Below are 13720 nucleotides of genomic sequence, written 5' to 3' on the forward strand. Positions count from 1 at the left end.
CAAAAGGCCCTAGCGCGTTCTGGTTACTTCGCCCCTCTGCAGCCTGCTGGAGTCAACATGGAGGAGCCTGACACGAGTTCTTCTGGGACACAGGTGGGTTAATTACTCATGTTATCATGGAACATACCAGGAAAGTTTTATATTGTAATTAACTAGATATATCAAGACAGCTGTGCATGCCACCTGGACTTACTTAATTTGCGTATTTAGTTTGTGTGCTTGCTGCTAATGTCTTAGCTAGTGTCTGTGGCCGATGAGCAGATGACCATCTGAGGAAATCCGTGTCCTGTCTGACATCAGACAGAAACGGAAGTAGAAACGGAGACGGAAACAGAGCGTTCAGAGCGGTCTGAAGCCTGAGCTTTTGGCTCACACGGATTACTTTTACATACGTTTACCTCATTATTTGGCAACTTTGGCAACGGTTAATATGAATATCCAACACTGTAACATTATGTATATGACAGAAAATAAGGAAAAGCATAATAGGTCCTCTTTAACACTCAAAAATTCAGCTAATCTGCTTTATCAGGACTGTGTGGGCGTGGTTTGATTAGATTGATTGACAGTGACCAAACAACCCACCAGCTGTCTTCAAATGTTGCTGATTGGTGTACTGAAATACATGACTTCACCACTGCCCCGCCCACTTCAAAGTTGTTGATTCTGACAAAAACACAAATGTGGAAACCTCTCGTGAAATAAGCCAAACTGTCAAAGCTTAAGCAGAACCTTTTGTGTTCATGTCGGGCCGCGTGGCTCATAGTAAGATGCTGAGAAAGCAGGTTTTCAGGGCCTTTAATGTACAGTGGCGTGATCAGCAGTATCACTGACATCAGTGTTGTCTCACTTGGGTGTGTTTTATTTGGACATTGCAGTGGATTAAAATGGCAATGAATGGCATGACATCTGGCATTACAGGAATGACAACTCCACCCTGCTTTGAGAGGTTTTGTGACCTTTGGTTCACTATGAATTCTCAGTAAGCCAAGGTGCCACTCCCATCTCATCACAATCAACCAGGATGGGATGGAAGGATGGCTTTCAAACTATTTGTTTCCAGGACAAACAGTACCATGAAAGCCATATATGTTTACAATAAAGGTAATGCTAGAACATAGACTTTATCTGGGCCAGCTGACCAGGCCAGGGACTGTTCAGCAGCAGATGGAGAAACACTGGAATAAAAAGTGAAAAATATGAAAGAACAAATACAAACTGAAAGTTGATCCCTTCACTGATAATGAAATTCCACCAAAGATTACCAAAAAAAACCCTTATCAATCAGTGTCAACACTACATAGCTAAAAGTCACTTCCTCCATGATTTTCCATTATCCCATCCAGCACAACAGTGGCAACAGTGTATTTAAATAGTATGGTTGATATGTTTTATACTACATATCACATATACCTTACATTTCTTTTCACTGTTTCAGCCCTGGTTTCCATTGAGCAGGCTCTTGAAACTTGCTTGAGTTGTGTGACATGAATTGATGGATTACAAAATTCAAGCCAGTTTCAAGAATCTGCTAATTGATTTTCATATGGTGCAGACATGAGTGGAAACCAGCGGCTGCCAGGAGTGGTGGGAATAATACATCGAAAAATATTAAAATGTACAGTGTGCTGTTGTTTGAAAATGGCTGACATGGTTATTTGCTTTCTTGCCGAGAGTAAGATGAGAAGATTGATGCCACTCTCTTATCTGTTTGTTAAATATGAAGCTAGTTACCTTAGCTTAGCACAATGACTGGAAACGGGGGGTAACAGCTAGCCTGGCTCTCTCCAGAGGTAAAAAAAACATATTTGTTTTTACCAACAAATACAATAAATTAACACATTATATGTATGTTTAATTTGTACCAAAACCAAAGTGTAAAAATGCCATGCTGTGTTGTGTTTTACAGAGGGGGGGGGGGGGGGGGGGGGGGCCGGACTATTCTTGGCCGGGTGCAGTGACTTCCTCGTCACCCTCACAGTTATGACAAGACTCCAGGAAGTCACTGGCCTGGCCAAGACGTAGTTACAGCACGTAACCCCCCTGTATCACCACAACGTGTCGTTTTTACACTTCAGTGCATCCTGGAAAGAGCAGGCTGTCCTATCAGCTAACTGACTGGACAACAAAGTCTCCAGTCACCACTACGAATCCGAGGTAATTCAACACGTGACCGTTTTAGCAGCCACCCTAGAGATGTATTAGCTCAAGGATTGGAAAAATAAGTTAGTTAAGTTTGTTGTTAAGTTTGCTGCTTTCAAGACTTTTGGCATTGTTTGGGCCAAGTTACAGCAAATTTTACAGAGTTTATAATTGCTGATTTTTACACTCCCAGAGTTAAATCAACCCAGACGATTGTGAGTATTTTGTGAGTGATCAGTACAGTTCCTGTGTAGGTAATGACAGAAAAGAATGTTAAAAACATACAGAATCCAAACTCTTAAAAAAGCATAATGTAAAATACTAAAAGGAGTTGATAGCTAGTCAATAGAAAGTGTTCAGATGGAAAGTTCTTGTCAGATGAGTTCATGCCATAAATGAGAGATGACTTTAAAAAGAGGTTCTTCCTTTAAGGCTGTATCCAGATAAGTGAAGCCTGACGTCATGAAGACAAGGTGTGGATAGTGGCTCAGGCTGGCAGAGGACTGGGCCAACTTTCCCTCCCTTCCTCTCTTTTTCCGTCCATCTGTCCATTTGGAATAATGTCAAGTGTGGAAAACTGGGGTTCTGTGCAATGGGATGTTGGGATTTGTCCTTTTTCCTGCATCTTGCCTTAGAAATTGAGGACTTCTGTTTTCTTTCTGTTGTGTGGCTGCGGCGATTAGTGTTCAGGGCTGCAACTGGATGGTTAGTGGTTCAATGCCTGAGATCTGTCCAGTGTGCTGGGAGGCATGTTGTGCTGCCTCCAATTTGAGTGGGCTACGGAATCAGGGTCTGGAAATTTAGGTGAGAAAATGTAAGTGAAACGCAAACATTAGATTGAGAATTTGTTTCCATTTACCGAGAACTCACCGGCGGTTCCTCCTGTCTTTGTGCCAGCAGTCCCGTTGGCTCCTCCTGCTCCATCAGTCTGCCATAGAGAAAGATAGAAAGGATTATAAGGACATAATGTATGTACAGTATGTGTGTTCAAAATAAAGCTAGAGCCAGTAGCCGGTTAGCTTAGCTGAGTATAAAGACTGGAAACAGGGGGAAACAGCAAGCCTGGCTCTGTCCAAAGCTAACAAATTCCACCTACCAGCATCTCTAAAGCTCACTAATCAACATGCGATATTTTGCTTTTTTAATCCGTATAAACTCCTAAGTGTCACATGTTATGGTTTTACAGGTGTGCTATATTATTTCTTGGCCTTCTCCTGCAGAGAATAGTCCTCAGTAAAACCAATGAGTGAGCAAATTTTGCTAATTAGAGCCAGACCAGCTGTTTCCTCCTGTTTCCAGTATTTGTGCTAAGCTAAGCTAGTTGGCTTCTTCTATAGAAATCTAGGATGACAACTGATTCTATTAATGTAGAAACAAATTTGTGATTGTTTAATACTATAGACCACAAATACAGGCCTGTAGTTTAATTTATAGAAAATAATTGCAATTTAAATCAAAATCAAAACCAGTCAAACAAACTGCTCACCTTTTTAGCCCTCAATAACCATTTTAGTTATTTCTGACAATCACATTTGATGATAAAGTCAATGAGGACAGTGCAGGTCTGTTGTCTTTGTACAGTATCTGCAGTCATCTGTTGCTGACCTGAAAGGTAATTTATCTTTTATTTTATTCAGCTATTGTAACTCTGTCTACACCTGTCTTCATCTCCAGGATGTGTAATATGTTCCTGCTTGGATTTAGATACCTTTCAATCACAGTTATTCCACTGAATTGATTTTTTATATTTTAATTACACTAAAAAGAACTTGGAGGCCTGACCTCTTTCATAATCCTGCAAGCAACAGTACACTTAAGGATCCTCAGGCAAAGTCTAGAATGAACACTGACGGAGGCCAAGTGTTTCCTTTTGCAGCCGACTTGCCAAGTCCATTTCGTAATTTAAGTCAAATTACAAAATGCACTTAATTGGCAGACCTTCTTGTAATTTTGTCTGTACTTATATATGTTTTATTCTTTTTGCTATTACCCATTGTTTATATTATCGTTGGCTATTTTATATTCTAATCTTTTTCCTTTTTATACTGTATGTCATGGACGTTTTATGTGTTATGTACTGTTTCTAATAGCAATCTTCACATGATTAGACATTCCCATTGATGGCCTAATCTATTTTCATTTGTCCCATGGGTTCCCATGGGTTGGATCTAATGAAACAATTCATACCGTTGTGCCGCTCACATCGTACGCGTTGCCACTGCTCCTGTGGATGACAACAAAGAAAATATTAATCAAGTGTTAAGATGGTATGCCATATCTGTGTGTACTCAGTGTGCACGGGGACAAAGGTGCATACAGTCTTATTTACACATGTAGGTTTGATTTATGGCCTTTAAGACCTTTAAAACTCCCATCTGTCACCTGTTTTGTCTCTGGCTTTGCCATCATCGTGCTCTCAGCACTCTCCTGTCCTGCTTCACTGCACTACTCAATAATCCAGTGCAGTACACGGTAAATCCCGTCATATTTCTTCCTAAACTTAGTTTGAGTCGATTAGACCTATTAGACCTGACTGGCTCAGCTGAGCCCAGGCTGAATTTCTCATTAAACTGCTTTAGTTTGGGAAGGGCTCGGGTAGGCCAAACTGTCATGATCAAACTATCAAGTTAAGTCATTTCAGGTTCGAGTCAAGTTTCGGCTCTCACCAAAAAGTCTTAGAATATGCTGAACTCGCTGTTTACAGCCGGTTATAATGCTGTGTTCTTGACAGAGCTGTCATTTTAACGGTCAGTATTCATAGACATGACTTGATTTGGGACTTCCTTTGCTAAGACTTGAGACTTAGTTTGGGACTTGCTCTGACAAGACATGTGAGTTGACTTGAACCTGCTTTACCAAGACTTGAGACTTGACTTGGGACTTTAGACTTACTCAGAAGACTTAAAAACAGCTCCAGTGCATTTTCAAAAAAAAGAAATGTATATCTTTAGAAACATGGTTCTCCTTCAGCAATTGAAAATATAAAATAGTTTTCAGCATTTATCAGTTCATTGAACTTGTGAGATCACAAATCCGATTACTGTCGCCTATATTGGCACCAGTGTGTTCCCCTCCTTTAGATATACAATCTGCTGATACCCATCTATCACTACAGCCACATTCAGGTTTCATTCCTCTGGGTGACAAACCAGCCCAGGAATGTACAGAAACAGACTGCAGAAGATAAGACTTTTGTTTCACCCCACGGTACCTCTGTGTCACTGTCACTGGTATGTTTGGTGTGACAACTGCTGTAATGGGTCTGCAAACACACACGTGCACGCATACATGTGTATGAAAACGCCCACGTGCGCGTGTACAAACACACACAAAGATCTCATTGGGACCATCTGGCTACTGAAGGTAGTTCCAAGCCCAGCCCATTTGGCTCAACTACCTCAGTTTAAAATGATACTTGACTGCACTTCCTCCTCTTCAGACAGGCAACACCCTTTATCAAAAACCACCTATCGAGTCAAACAAGTCTATGTTCTGTGCTGCTGAAAAGTGATGAATAGCAATTAAAGCCTTGCAAGTACAAGGGCAGGAAAATGAATCAGCCGACGTATTGTGAGCAGCCGCTCCAAACAGGAGAAGACTTGTTTAATACTGGGTGGCAGTCACTATTACTCATACTTTAGGTGACACAGTTCTTGATTCCTTTAACTCCCTTTGAGTGACAGCATTCAGGAGTGCAAATGGTCAAAGGCAGCTTACATTTCATAGTATTCTGGAGGAAATGACTCGGCACAAATATGCTCGAATTCATGTCGCTTTTTCCCTCACCTGTGACACCTGGCGCAAAGGGCCACGAGAGTGATGCTGAGGACGAGGAAGACGATGAGGGAGATGACGCCCACCTCTGGGGATGAAAACCAACCCATCATGCCGACCATCCCTACTGGAGCCATTGTCCTAGAGCGACCTAAGTGCTGAAAAGGCTGTGAGAAACTTTAACAGTTTTTCAATTAGATATAATTGCGATGATGTCCAGTAAACATACAGCATCTCACACGTTGAAGTCTTTACTTTTCAGATGAACATGTTCTTCAAAAGTACACCATAACGATACACAATATAGCCAAAAAATGAAATAAAACAAACAGGGTTCATAACTCACGTTGTATGCTGGTTGACTCCTCTGTAGCTCTGTCACTAACTGCTGTCAGTCATTCAACTGCCTTCGCTTTATGTGGCTCACAGCAGGCAGACGACTTTTGGGAGGGACTCAGTTCATTGGTGTCCTGTCTGTCGTGAAGGAGGTGCTGACACAAGCCCATGAACAGCCCATTGTGCTGTTTATCATCACTAAATTACATCCGCACCTGACATGCCTGCGGCTCCAAGGAACGTTGGAATGTTTTAGGCAAAAATACCTCGAGAGGTGGTGGTTGATCAGAAGAAAACCCAATAAAGAAGTGCAAGACACAAACTTAAGACTGAAAATCCTCCTGTGGGGGGAAACCTGAGGGCTGAACCAACCACTGATGTTAATTCATGAGTGTGCTGTAGCTGCCTGTCAGCTGATTAGACACACGTACACATTCAAACAACACCTCCCCCTAGCAGCAGTTCACATGACTGCAGAAAATTGGCAGCTCACCGCAGGCTGAGGGCAATTTCATACTCCAATCTTCACACATTTTAAATATGCAGTCATTTTTGTTGTGTTGTATTCTTGAGGTGTGAGTTATGCAGTATTTATCACATTCTCTGAAACACACTTTTTGTGTAGCTGTTCTGCTAATATGGAGGCTGTAATTCCATGACTCTGTGGTCTTATATAGTCAGTTAGATTTATTGTTTAAATTTCATGTTGGCTAGTAGTTGGATAAATGCTAAATACCCACTATAAACACACAAAAAATAAACTGCTGTTGCAAGTTTCTCCTTCTTGGTCTCTTTAATGAGAGCTCATTTGCCGAAACTACTGAAATCATACTCACAAGGGGGGTATTACAGAAAAATGGATCATTGTTCTAATGTAGAGCAGGGTTTGGATGCAGACTATGACTAGTATTGTTGGATTATCATGCTTCATAGGTGCAGTTTGTCACTCTCCGATAAAGACAAAAAATTAAATCTGGAAAAAAAGGTCAGGGGTCAAGTCATGAAACTAAGGGATAGTGTAAATGATAAAGTTGCCCCTGTAGTGATGAGTGGTTATGGAGCAGAATGAATGTGGCATCCTGGAAAACAAAAAAGAAACACCAGCATGTCGACAGGATGTACTTTGTGTGTGGCTGTAAGAGGGCGGCATACCATTGCAGTGTGTGTTTATGTCAGTTATGTGCATGTTTCCAGCCACACCTGCGATAATGCTATCAGCCCTGAAGTCTTTTTTTGTTTTGACTGCTTGGTCAGTGGAATTACCTCATTCAGTGCCGAGGGAGCATGTATTGTATTAAAATAATTAATAAACACGTTGCTTTTACATTCCCTCCGGTGTTTTCCCCCAAAAGCATTTTTACATGTTCAGTAAAGTTTGTAAAATTACATTTATATTGATTTAAATTAATTTCTGTTAGGTTTTCACTAAAGTGAAGACTTTTTCATTTGGTTTATAAAACTTCCATGTTTTGCCTTAACAGAATATAGACATTTAGACATTCTGGGAGACCTGAGGACACTATGCCCACCTACCTATACCTGGCTCCTGGCTATGTTGTGCGAAGGCGCTGCTAACAAAGTTAGCTTGTAAATATACTTACTGGTAAAAATAAACAGCCGTCTCCTTAGAGTGTAACCTAACCCCTCTATCCTGATTGACAGGTTGCTGTGGTCGCGACTTGTCAATCACACGGTGGCCACACACAATGTACCCTGCTTTATCTTCTATTTTACTCTAAATGGGACCGTAATTTACAAAATAAACGTCATGCTGTATGAAGAAGACTAGAAAGCTAAAAGCTCACTAATAAACATGTTATATCCCATTTGTTTAATCCGTACAAGAAACTTTTTTTACGCCCAGTCTTTATGTTAAGTTAAGCTAAGCTAACCGGCCCCTGGCTCAGGGACAAATATGTAACTATTCCTTTAATAACGTAATCGCTATGAAATAAAGTTCTGTAGATGCATAAACACAGAAAGGTAAGGCAGGGGAAGAATTGCATTGATTTACCCCGACAAACACACACCTCACCACCCCTGACTCTTTAAGATTACACACACACACACACCTCTTTGTTAGTGGTGACATCGACATCAAGTAACACCCACACCCATTACTTGTTTAACAGCCCCATTCTGTCATAATCATCTTCTGAAGCCCCGCAGAACAGACAATCTATAGCTCTCAGCTATTTTCATTTGCTCCTTTTCGGGGATCGGTATGAGATTTGCTAAGCGGCACACAGCAAAATCAATAGCCACAGTCACAGCAGGGGGAAAGGAAGCCTGCAGGAATCATGGCCAATTTCAAATATTTGTAACATAATCCTGAAAGTACAATTTGCTCATATAGGAATGAACCCAGCTTACAAATAAGCTCTATTTGTGGGCAAATTGAAAAAATAATAACCTTCCTGATGCTAGCTGAGTTTAACCCTGCAGAGGAAAGTGGGCCTAGCTACTGCATGTGCATATATGAATCTAACAATGCTGCCACAGGGTTCACTAACACACTGCTTTATGGAATCAAGGGTCATTAATATTTTGAGCTTGTGAAATGATGTTCACAAATAATTTCACAGCCTGCAGTTGTATATCACCTTTTGTATGCACGCGAAAAAAGAATTGCTTGAACACAACACTACCACCCACATGGTCAGTGCACATGTCGCTGGCTAGCTTCCAGTTCCATCTGAACAGTCGGTACGTTAGCTGTTCGGGGTACATAAACACAGACTGCACAAATGGTCCATAAAGTCACTGCGCCCGGCCAAGAAATGGTGCAGCACATAACCCCCTGTAAAACCGCAACTTTTTATTTTTACCCAAGCAAGACATAACGGGTTAATTAGTGCACTTTAGAGGTGCTGGTAGGTGGATTATGTCACCTTTGGACAGAGCCAGGCTAGCTGTCTCCCTCTGCTTCCAGTCTTTACGCTAAGCTAAGCTCACGGACAAATATGAGAGTGCTATCAGTCTTCTCCTTTAATTCTCGGCAAGAAAGCGAATAAACAGATCTGCGAAAACGTCGAACTATTCCTTTAAATTGAGGCCTGAGCTCTGACTCACACACTGATACTGGGCCATCCTGGAACACATCCTGAGGGAATTTACTTTACATATTAGACACAAAAGGTGTGACTACCATTTTAATTAGCCTGACATACAATATGTGTCACCAAACAAAGAACATGCGAAACCACAGAGACACGGTAAAAAGCCTGGTTTCCTCCATATGGACAAACAGGGTTAACGAGATACATTCATGTTCAACGTTAGTGTCTCTTTGCAGCTTTTTCCATTTTCCTCTAGACTCTGTTAATCAAAACCCTTCAGTTTAGGAACAATAAGATTCACCACATCTTGAGGGTCTTGTAAGTCTTGATTGGGCAGAGAAGTAAAACAAAAAACCCTGTAGCTGTTGCTTTTTGGACCCTGCAGGGCAGTGTTGTCCTCTGTCATCTTTTCCAACCCACCCACACACACCTCACTGTAACTGGATCTGCTGAGGGATTTTACCCATGAGGAAGATCGCTCTGCCAACTTGTCTCCATTCAGTCTTTCCCGCTGCCTCAGTATTAAACTAGCCTCTTTGTTCGCCCCAAATCACACTATTTGGCTAGACCACTTTGGTGAATGCCATAATCCAGATTTGTCCTTTCACTCCGTCTTTCAGAGTTGACACTGCTGCTCACCTCAGAGAGGAGAGAGCCTTTGTGGCAAACATATTGTAAAGCTTGAGAGGCAGCTTTTGGAGGAGCAGTATGTCCAGGACTGGACTTGTTGTCTGTATCAGGTAAAAAGAATGCAACGTATTTCCAAAAATTAGGAACAGAAATTCATTTAGACACTATTAGGTTTGCTCCTGGTATGTTTGAGACCAATGTCCTTCATCAGCATCCTCCTCAGAACAGACTCCGTCATCAGCAGCAATTAAATTGGAGGATGATTCACTGTGGAAAACTTTACTGGGCCACAGTGAGAAAATGATGGAGTCCAGTAATCACAATCAGCAGTTCGTAAAGCCCTTCGGAAATTTCAGATGAGCTGTTAATCATACTAGACAATAAGCTCTTTCACATTGTTTTATTGTTCAAATGAAGTAATCACATTTTTCTCAGACAAACTGATGGTTAACCAAAAAGATGAAGACGGCTTTATTTTATCATTATCATCATTTATATTAATATAGTTTGGTACATTTAAAGCCAACCCCTGTCTCTCTCTCTCTCTCTCTCTCTCTCTCACACACACACACACACACACACACACACACACAAACACTTGTCACTTGTCTCTAACTTGTTTACCCTGCAGTTTCTTGGTCATGTGCCTCATTGTGATGAGTGCGGTCAGGAGGCAACACAGGAACAATACGGGGAAGGATGCACAAGCCCACCACAGCTGCCTCTCTCCAAATACCTCCACCACTGTATCCCTCCGCCTGGCGTAGTCCAGGAATAGGGCCTCCAGCTGGAACACAGTGCACAGGGACAGGAACAGGTGGAAAATCTGGTGACCCTGACCCACAAAGTCACAGCGGCCCGGGAAGAAGCGCTCAGGGATGGGGCAAGAGAAGAAGAGGGCGGACAGCATGAAAGAGGCAATATGGAGGGCGTGGAAGGGCAGTGAGGGCTCCTGTGTCCAAGGGACGGAGAACAGGCGATGGGCCACTGGGCTGATGTCCAGGAGGTATGCTAGGGTGGTAGGGATCAGCTGGCAGATTTTACGCCGCAATGGATATGGTCGCTGGTACCTGGACTTAGCGAAACAGCAGCCTGCACAGGAGAGCCACCCAAAGAAGGCAGCTCCAGGTAGAAACAACAGCCCGATGCAGCTTTCTCTCCACGCCGGCTCTGATGCGTAGAAGTAATGGCCAAGTGAGCAGCCATACTGATACACAGCTACACCCACATAGTCCATGAAGAAGACGAAGTAGTGTGCATGTTCAGAGTGAGATTGCAGGAGGTGAGCTGCCACACTGAAGAACAGATATATGAGGGAAGACACCAGGAAGACACTCAGAGGTAGAGAGGCTGCGTCCAAGGTGTACCCCAGGGTGCCTATGTTGGCCCACCAGCGGAGAAGCAGCACGGGACCGGCCAACAAATGAGTCCACACGTTCAGGGATTCATTGTGTCTCTGGAAGAGGCTGACGATGTAGCAGCGCCAGTCCTGCTGGACGGGACGGTAGCCCGACAGGATGTAGGGCTCTCGGAACAGGCCGGGGACCTGGGAGACAGCGACGGTGGGGCTGGGTGAAGGGATGAGGTCCGAGAAGTGGGGCAGGCGGCGGAAGTGCTTGATGCTTAGGGTCAAGGTGCTGAGCCGCTGCAGAACGTCGCCCGACATAGCTGGGTGATGGGTGGAGGAGAGGAGGTGGAGGAGGAGATGGACTGCAGACAGAGGAGGACTGCTGGACGGAACAAAACTGAAAAAAGAGGCAACAAATAATTGCAGGAGTTGACTTCACAGGATAGGGTTAGGGTTAAGATGCCACGTGGAATTTAATGAATATTTGAAAACTCCAAGGTTATTTATTAAGAAAGACATATAATGGCTCAACAGGAACCCACAATGTGCTTTTATGTGATGCCGCAGTGAATCAGTGGTCCGAAGGTGGAGATATAAGAATTGGAAGTATCATCTTAAGTTAATAAAACTTCACCCAAACCAGGCAGGAGCACCAGCTGTGAAATTTCGATAAGCAGACTAACAAACTGGGGCTGTTTTTGTGATCCCTGAAATACAGCAGCTGCAATTCTTTTGATGCTTTCAAATGCAGCTGTGTGCAGCATCACGTGTTAACATTTTTATTTGACGCATCACTTTCACCTGCAGTCTCTTGGCACATTACATTTATAGACTTTAACCCAGTAACAAAACAAACGCACACAACTTGAGAGCATACACCACAAGAGACATTCTTCTCCGCTGGAAAAGCAGGTATGCAGTGAAACCTGTATCCATCAGCCTTTTGTTATGACACACACACAGAGAATGCAAACTACTGTTGTCACCAAGGGAAATGAGCACCTATGGAGGCCACCCATCTGATCATCTCCCCTCTCTATTGTTGTTGTCACAAAAACACACTATTCTCCTGACCCTGTATAGCTGCCCCTGTTTAAATCTCCCAAGTTACAATAGGAGTTTTGAACTGAGTTAGTGTGCATTCTTAGGCCACAAAGAAATAATATGGAGACTTTAAATGCTTCACACAGAAGAACAGGCTACAATAAACCTTTTCATGTGCAATGGTCAGCAGAAATAACGATAAGGTACGGCTGTGTGAAGTTGGTTATAGGATATACAAAGAAGAAACATCATCTCACCTGCTTGTATTGACAGAACACCAGTTGCCCGTCTGCAGTCTCACGTCTCCACAAGAAGAAAACAAACGCAGCCTAACTACAGTGCAGGCTTTCCTCCTGTGGAAAGTGCACGGACCTAGTTAACTACAACATCTTGAGGCGAAGAGAGACTTGGCTGCATGGAGGAAAACTGTAGAAACGCAGCTGACCGGACAGCCCGGAGAGGTGGGAGTGTGGGCGGGGTTAAAATGACCAGAAACGCCCCGAAGTGCGGTGATCATCAGTCAGTGTCAGTACAGAAAAAGTACATTGTATTCTTATAATAGTCATTTATAGGTGATTATACTTTGACAGCAAAACTCAGTGTTAAGTTTGTGTTTTCTTATAATTCTCTATTCTCCAATAGAAACTTGTAATAGTGCATTGTGTCATTGTTTCCAATGACCATCATTCTTTATAGATATTGTTGCGAAGTCCCGAAGTGAGGACATTTTGGTAAAACCAAAAAATACCCAAACAAATCATAAAATGCGTGTTTAATGTTGCACGTGTGTCTCCATCTACTGTCCGGTAGTATACACTGCATCCCTGTGCAAACCTGAACAAAGTGATTGATTCAATCATGAGTGAGCAGGGAGAGTGTAATATAACTGTAGATAAGAAGATTTAAGAAAATATTCCTTTGGTCACTAAATAAATCAGATGAGATAAAAGCAGATTTTTTAAATTATTGAAATCAGTTGGCTACAAAATGTCTTTAAAAACGAATAACTTGTTATATTGGATCCCTTTCCTTATCTTTACAAAGTTAGGTGATTTAAACTTCTTTCTACAGCGTCCTTATGCAGCAGAGAAACTCCCAGTAAAACTAGCAAACTATCATAAACAGGTCTTACTTTTCTATATTATTCATGCTGCATTTGGAATAACTATTATAATACATGCAAAGGTAAGTCTCTATACACCTCAACGTGGCATGAACAGAATAATGTGACTGTAAATCAACTCATGAATTACTTGGCAATTATACAGTTATCAAAAGTTTATTCTCATGTATAATTTTACCGTAAATCAAAAGGAATTCATAATGCGGTTTTGGCTACAGATCCCATTTCTCCATGTGTCTCTACACCTGTGCTGCCTTGATAAAC

At 42.2% G+C, this 13720-nt stretch overlaps 1 protein-coding gene across 1 annotated transcript; it reads right to left on the reverse strand.

Annotated features, from left to right (window-relative positions):
• Positions 1–10332: 10332 nt before the first annotated feature.
• Positions 10333–12680, reverse strand: paqr8 (progestin and adipoQ receptor family member VIII). The gene is made up of 2 exons (XM_070925806.1): positions 12591–12680; positions 10333–11686 (listed from the first exon to the last, which is right to left on the reverse strand). The coding sequence occupies exon 2, from the start codon at positions 11605–11607 to the stop codon at positions 10543–10545; it is 1065 nt and encodes a 354-aa protein (XP_070781907.1). The 5' UTR covers positions 11608–11686; positions 12591–12680; the 3' UTR covers positions 10333–10542.
• Between the last annotated feature and the right edge of the window lie 1040 nt (positions 12681–13720).

Source organism: Enoplosus armatus, chromosome 19 (genome assembly GCF_043641665.1).
Source record: "Enoplosus armatus isolate fEnoArm2 chromosome 19, fEnoArm2.hap1, whole genome shotgun sequence".
Classification (NCBI taxonomy): domain Eukaryota; kingdom Metazoa; phylum Chordata; class Actinopteri; order Centrarchiformes; family Enoplosidae; genus Enoplosus; species Enoplosus armatus.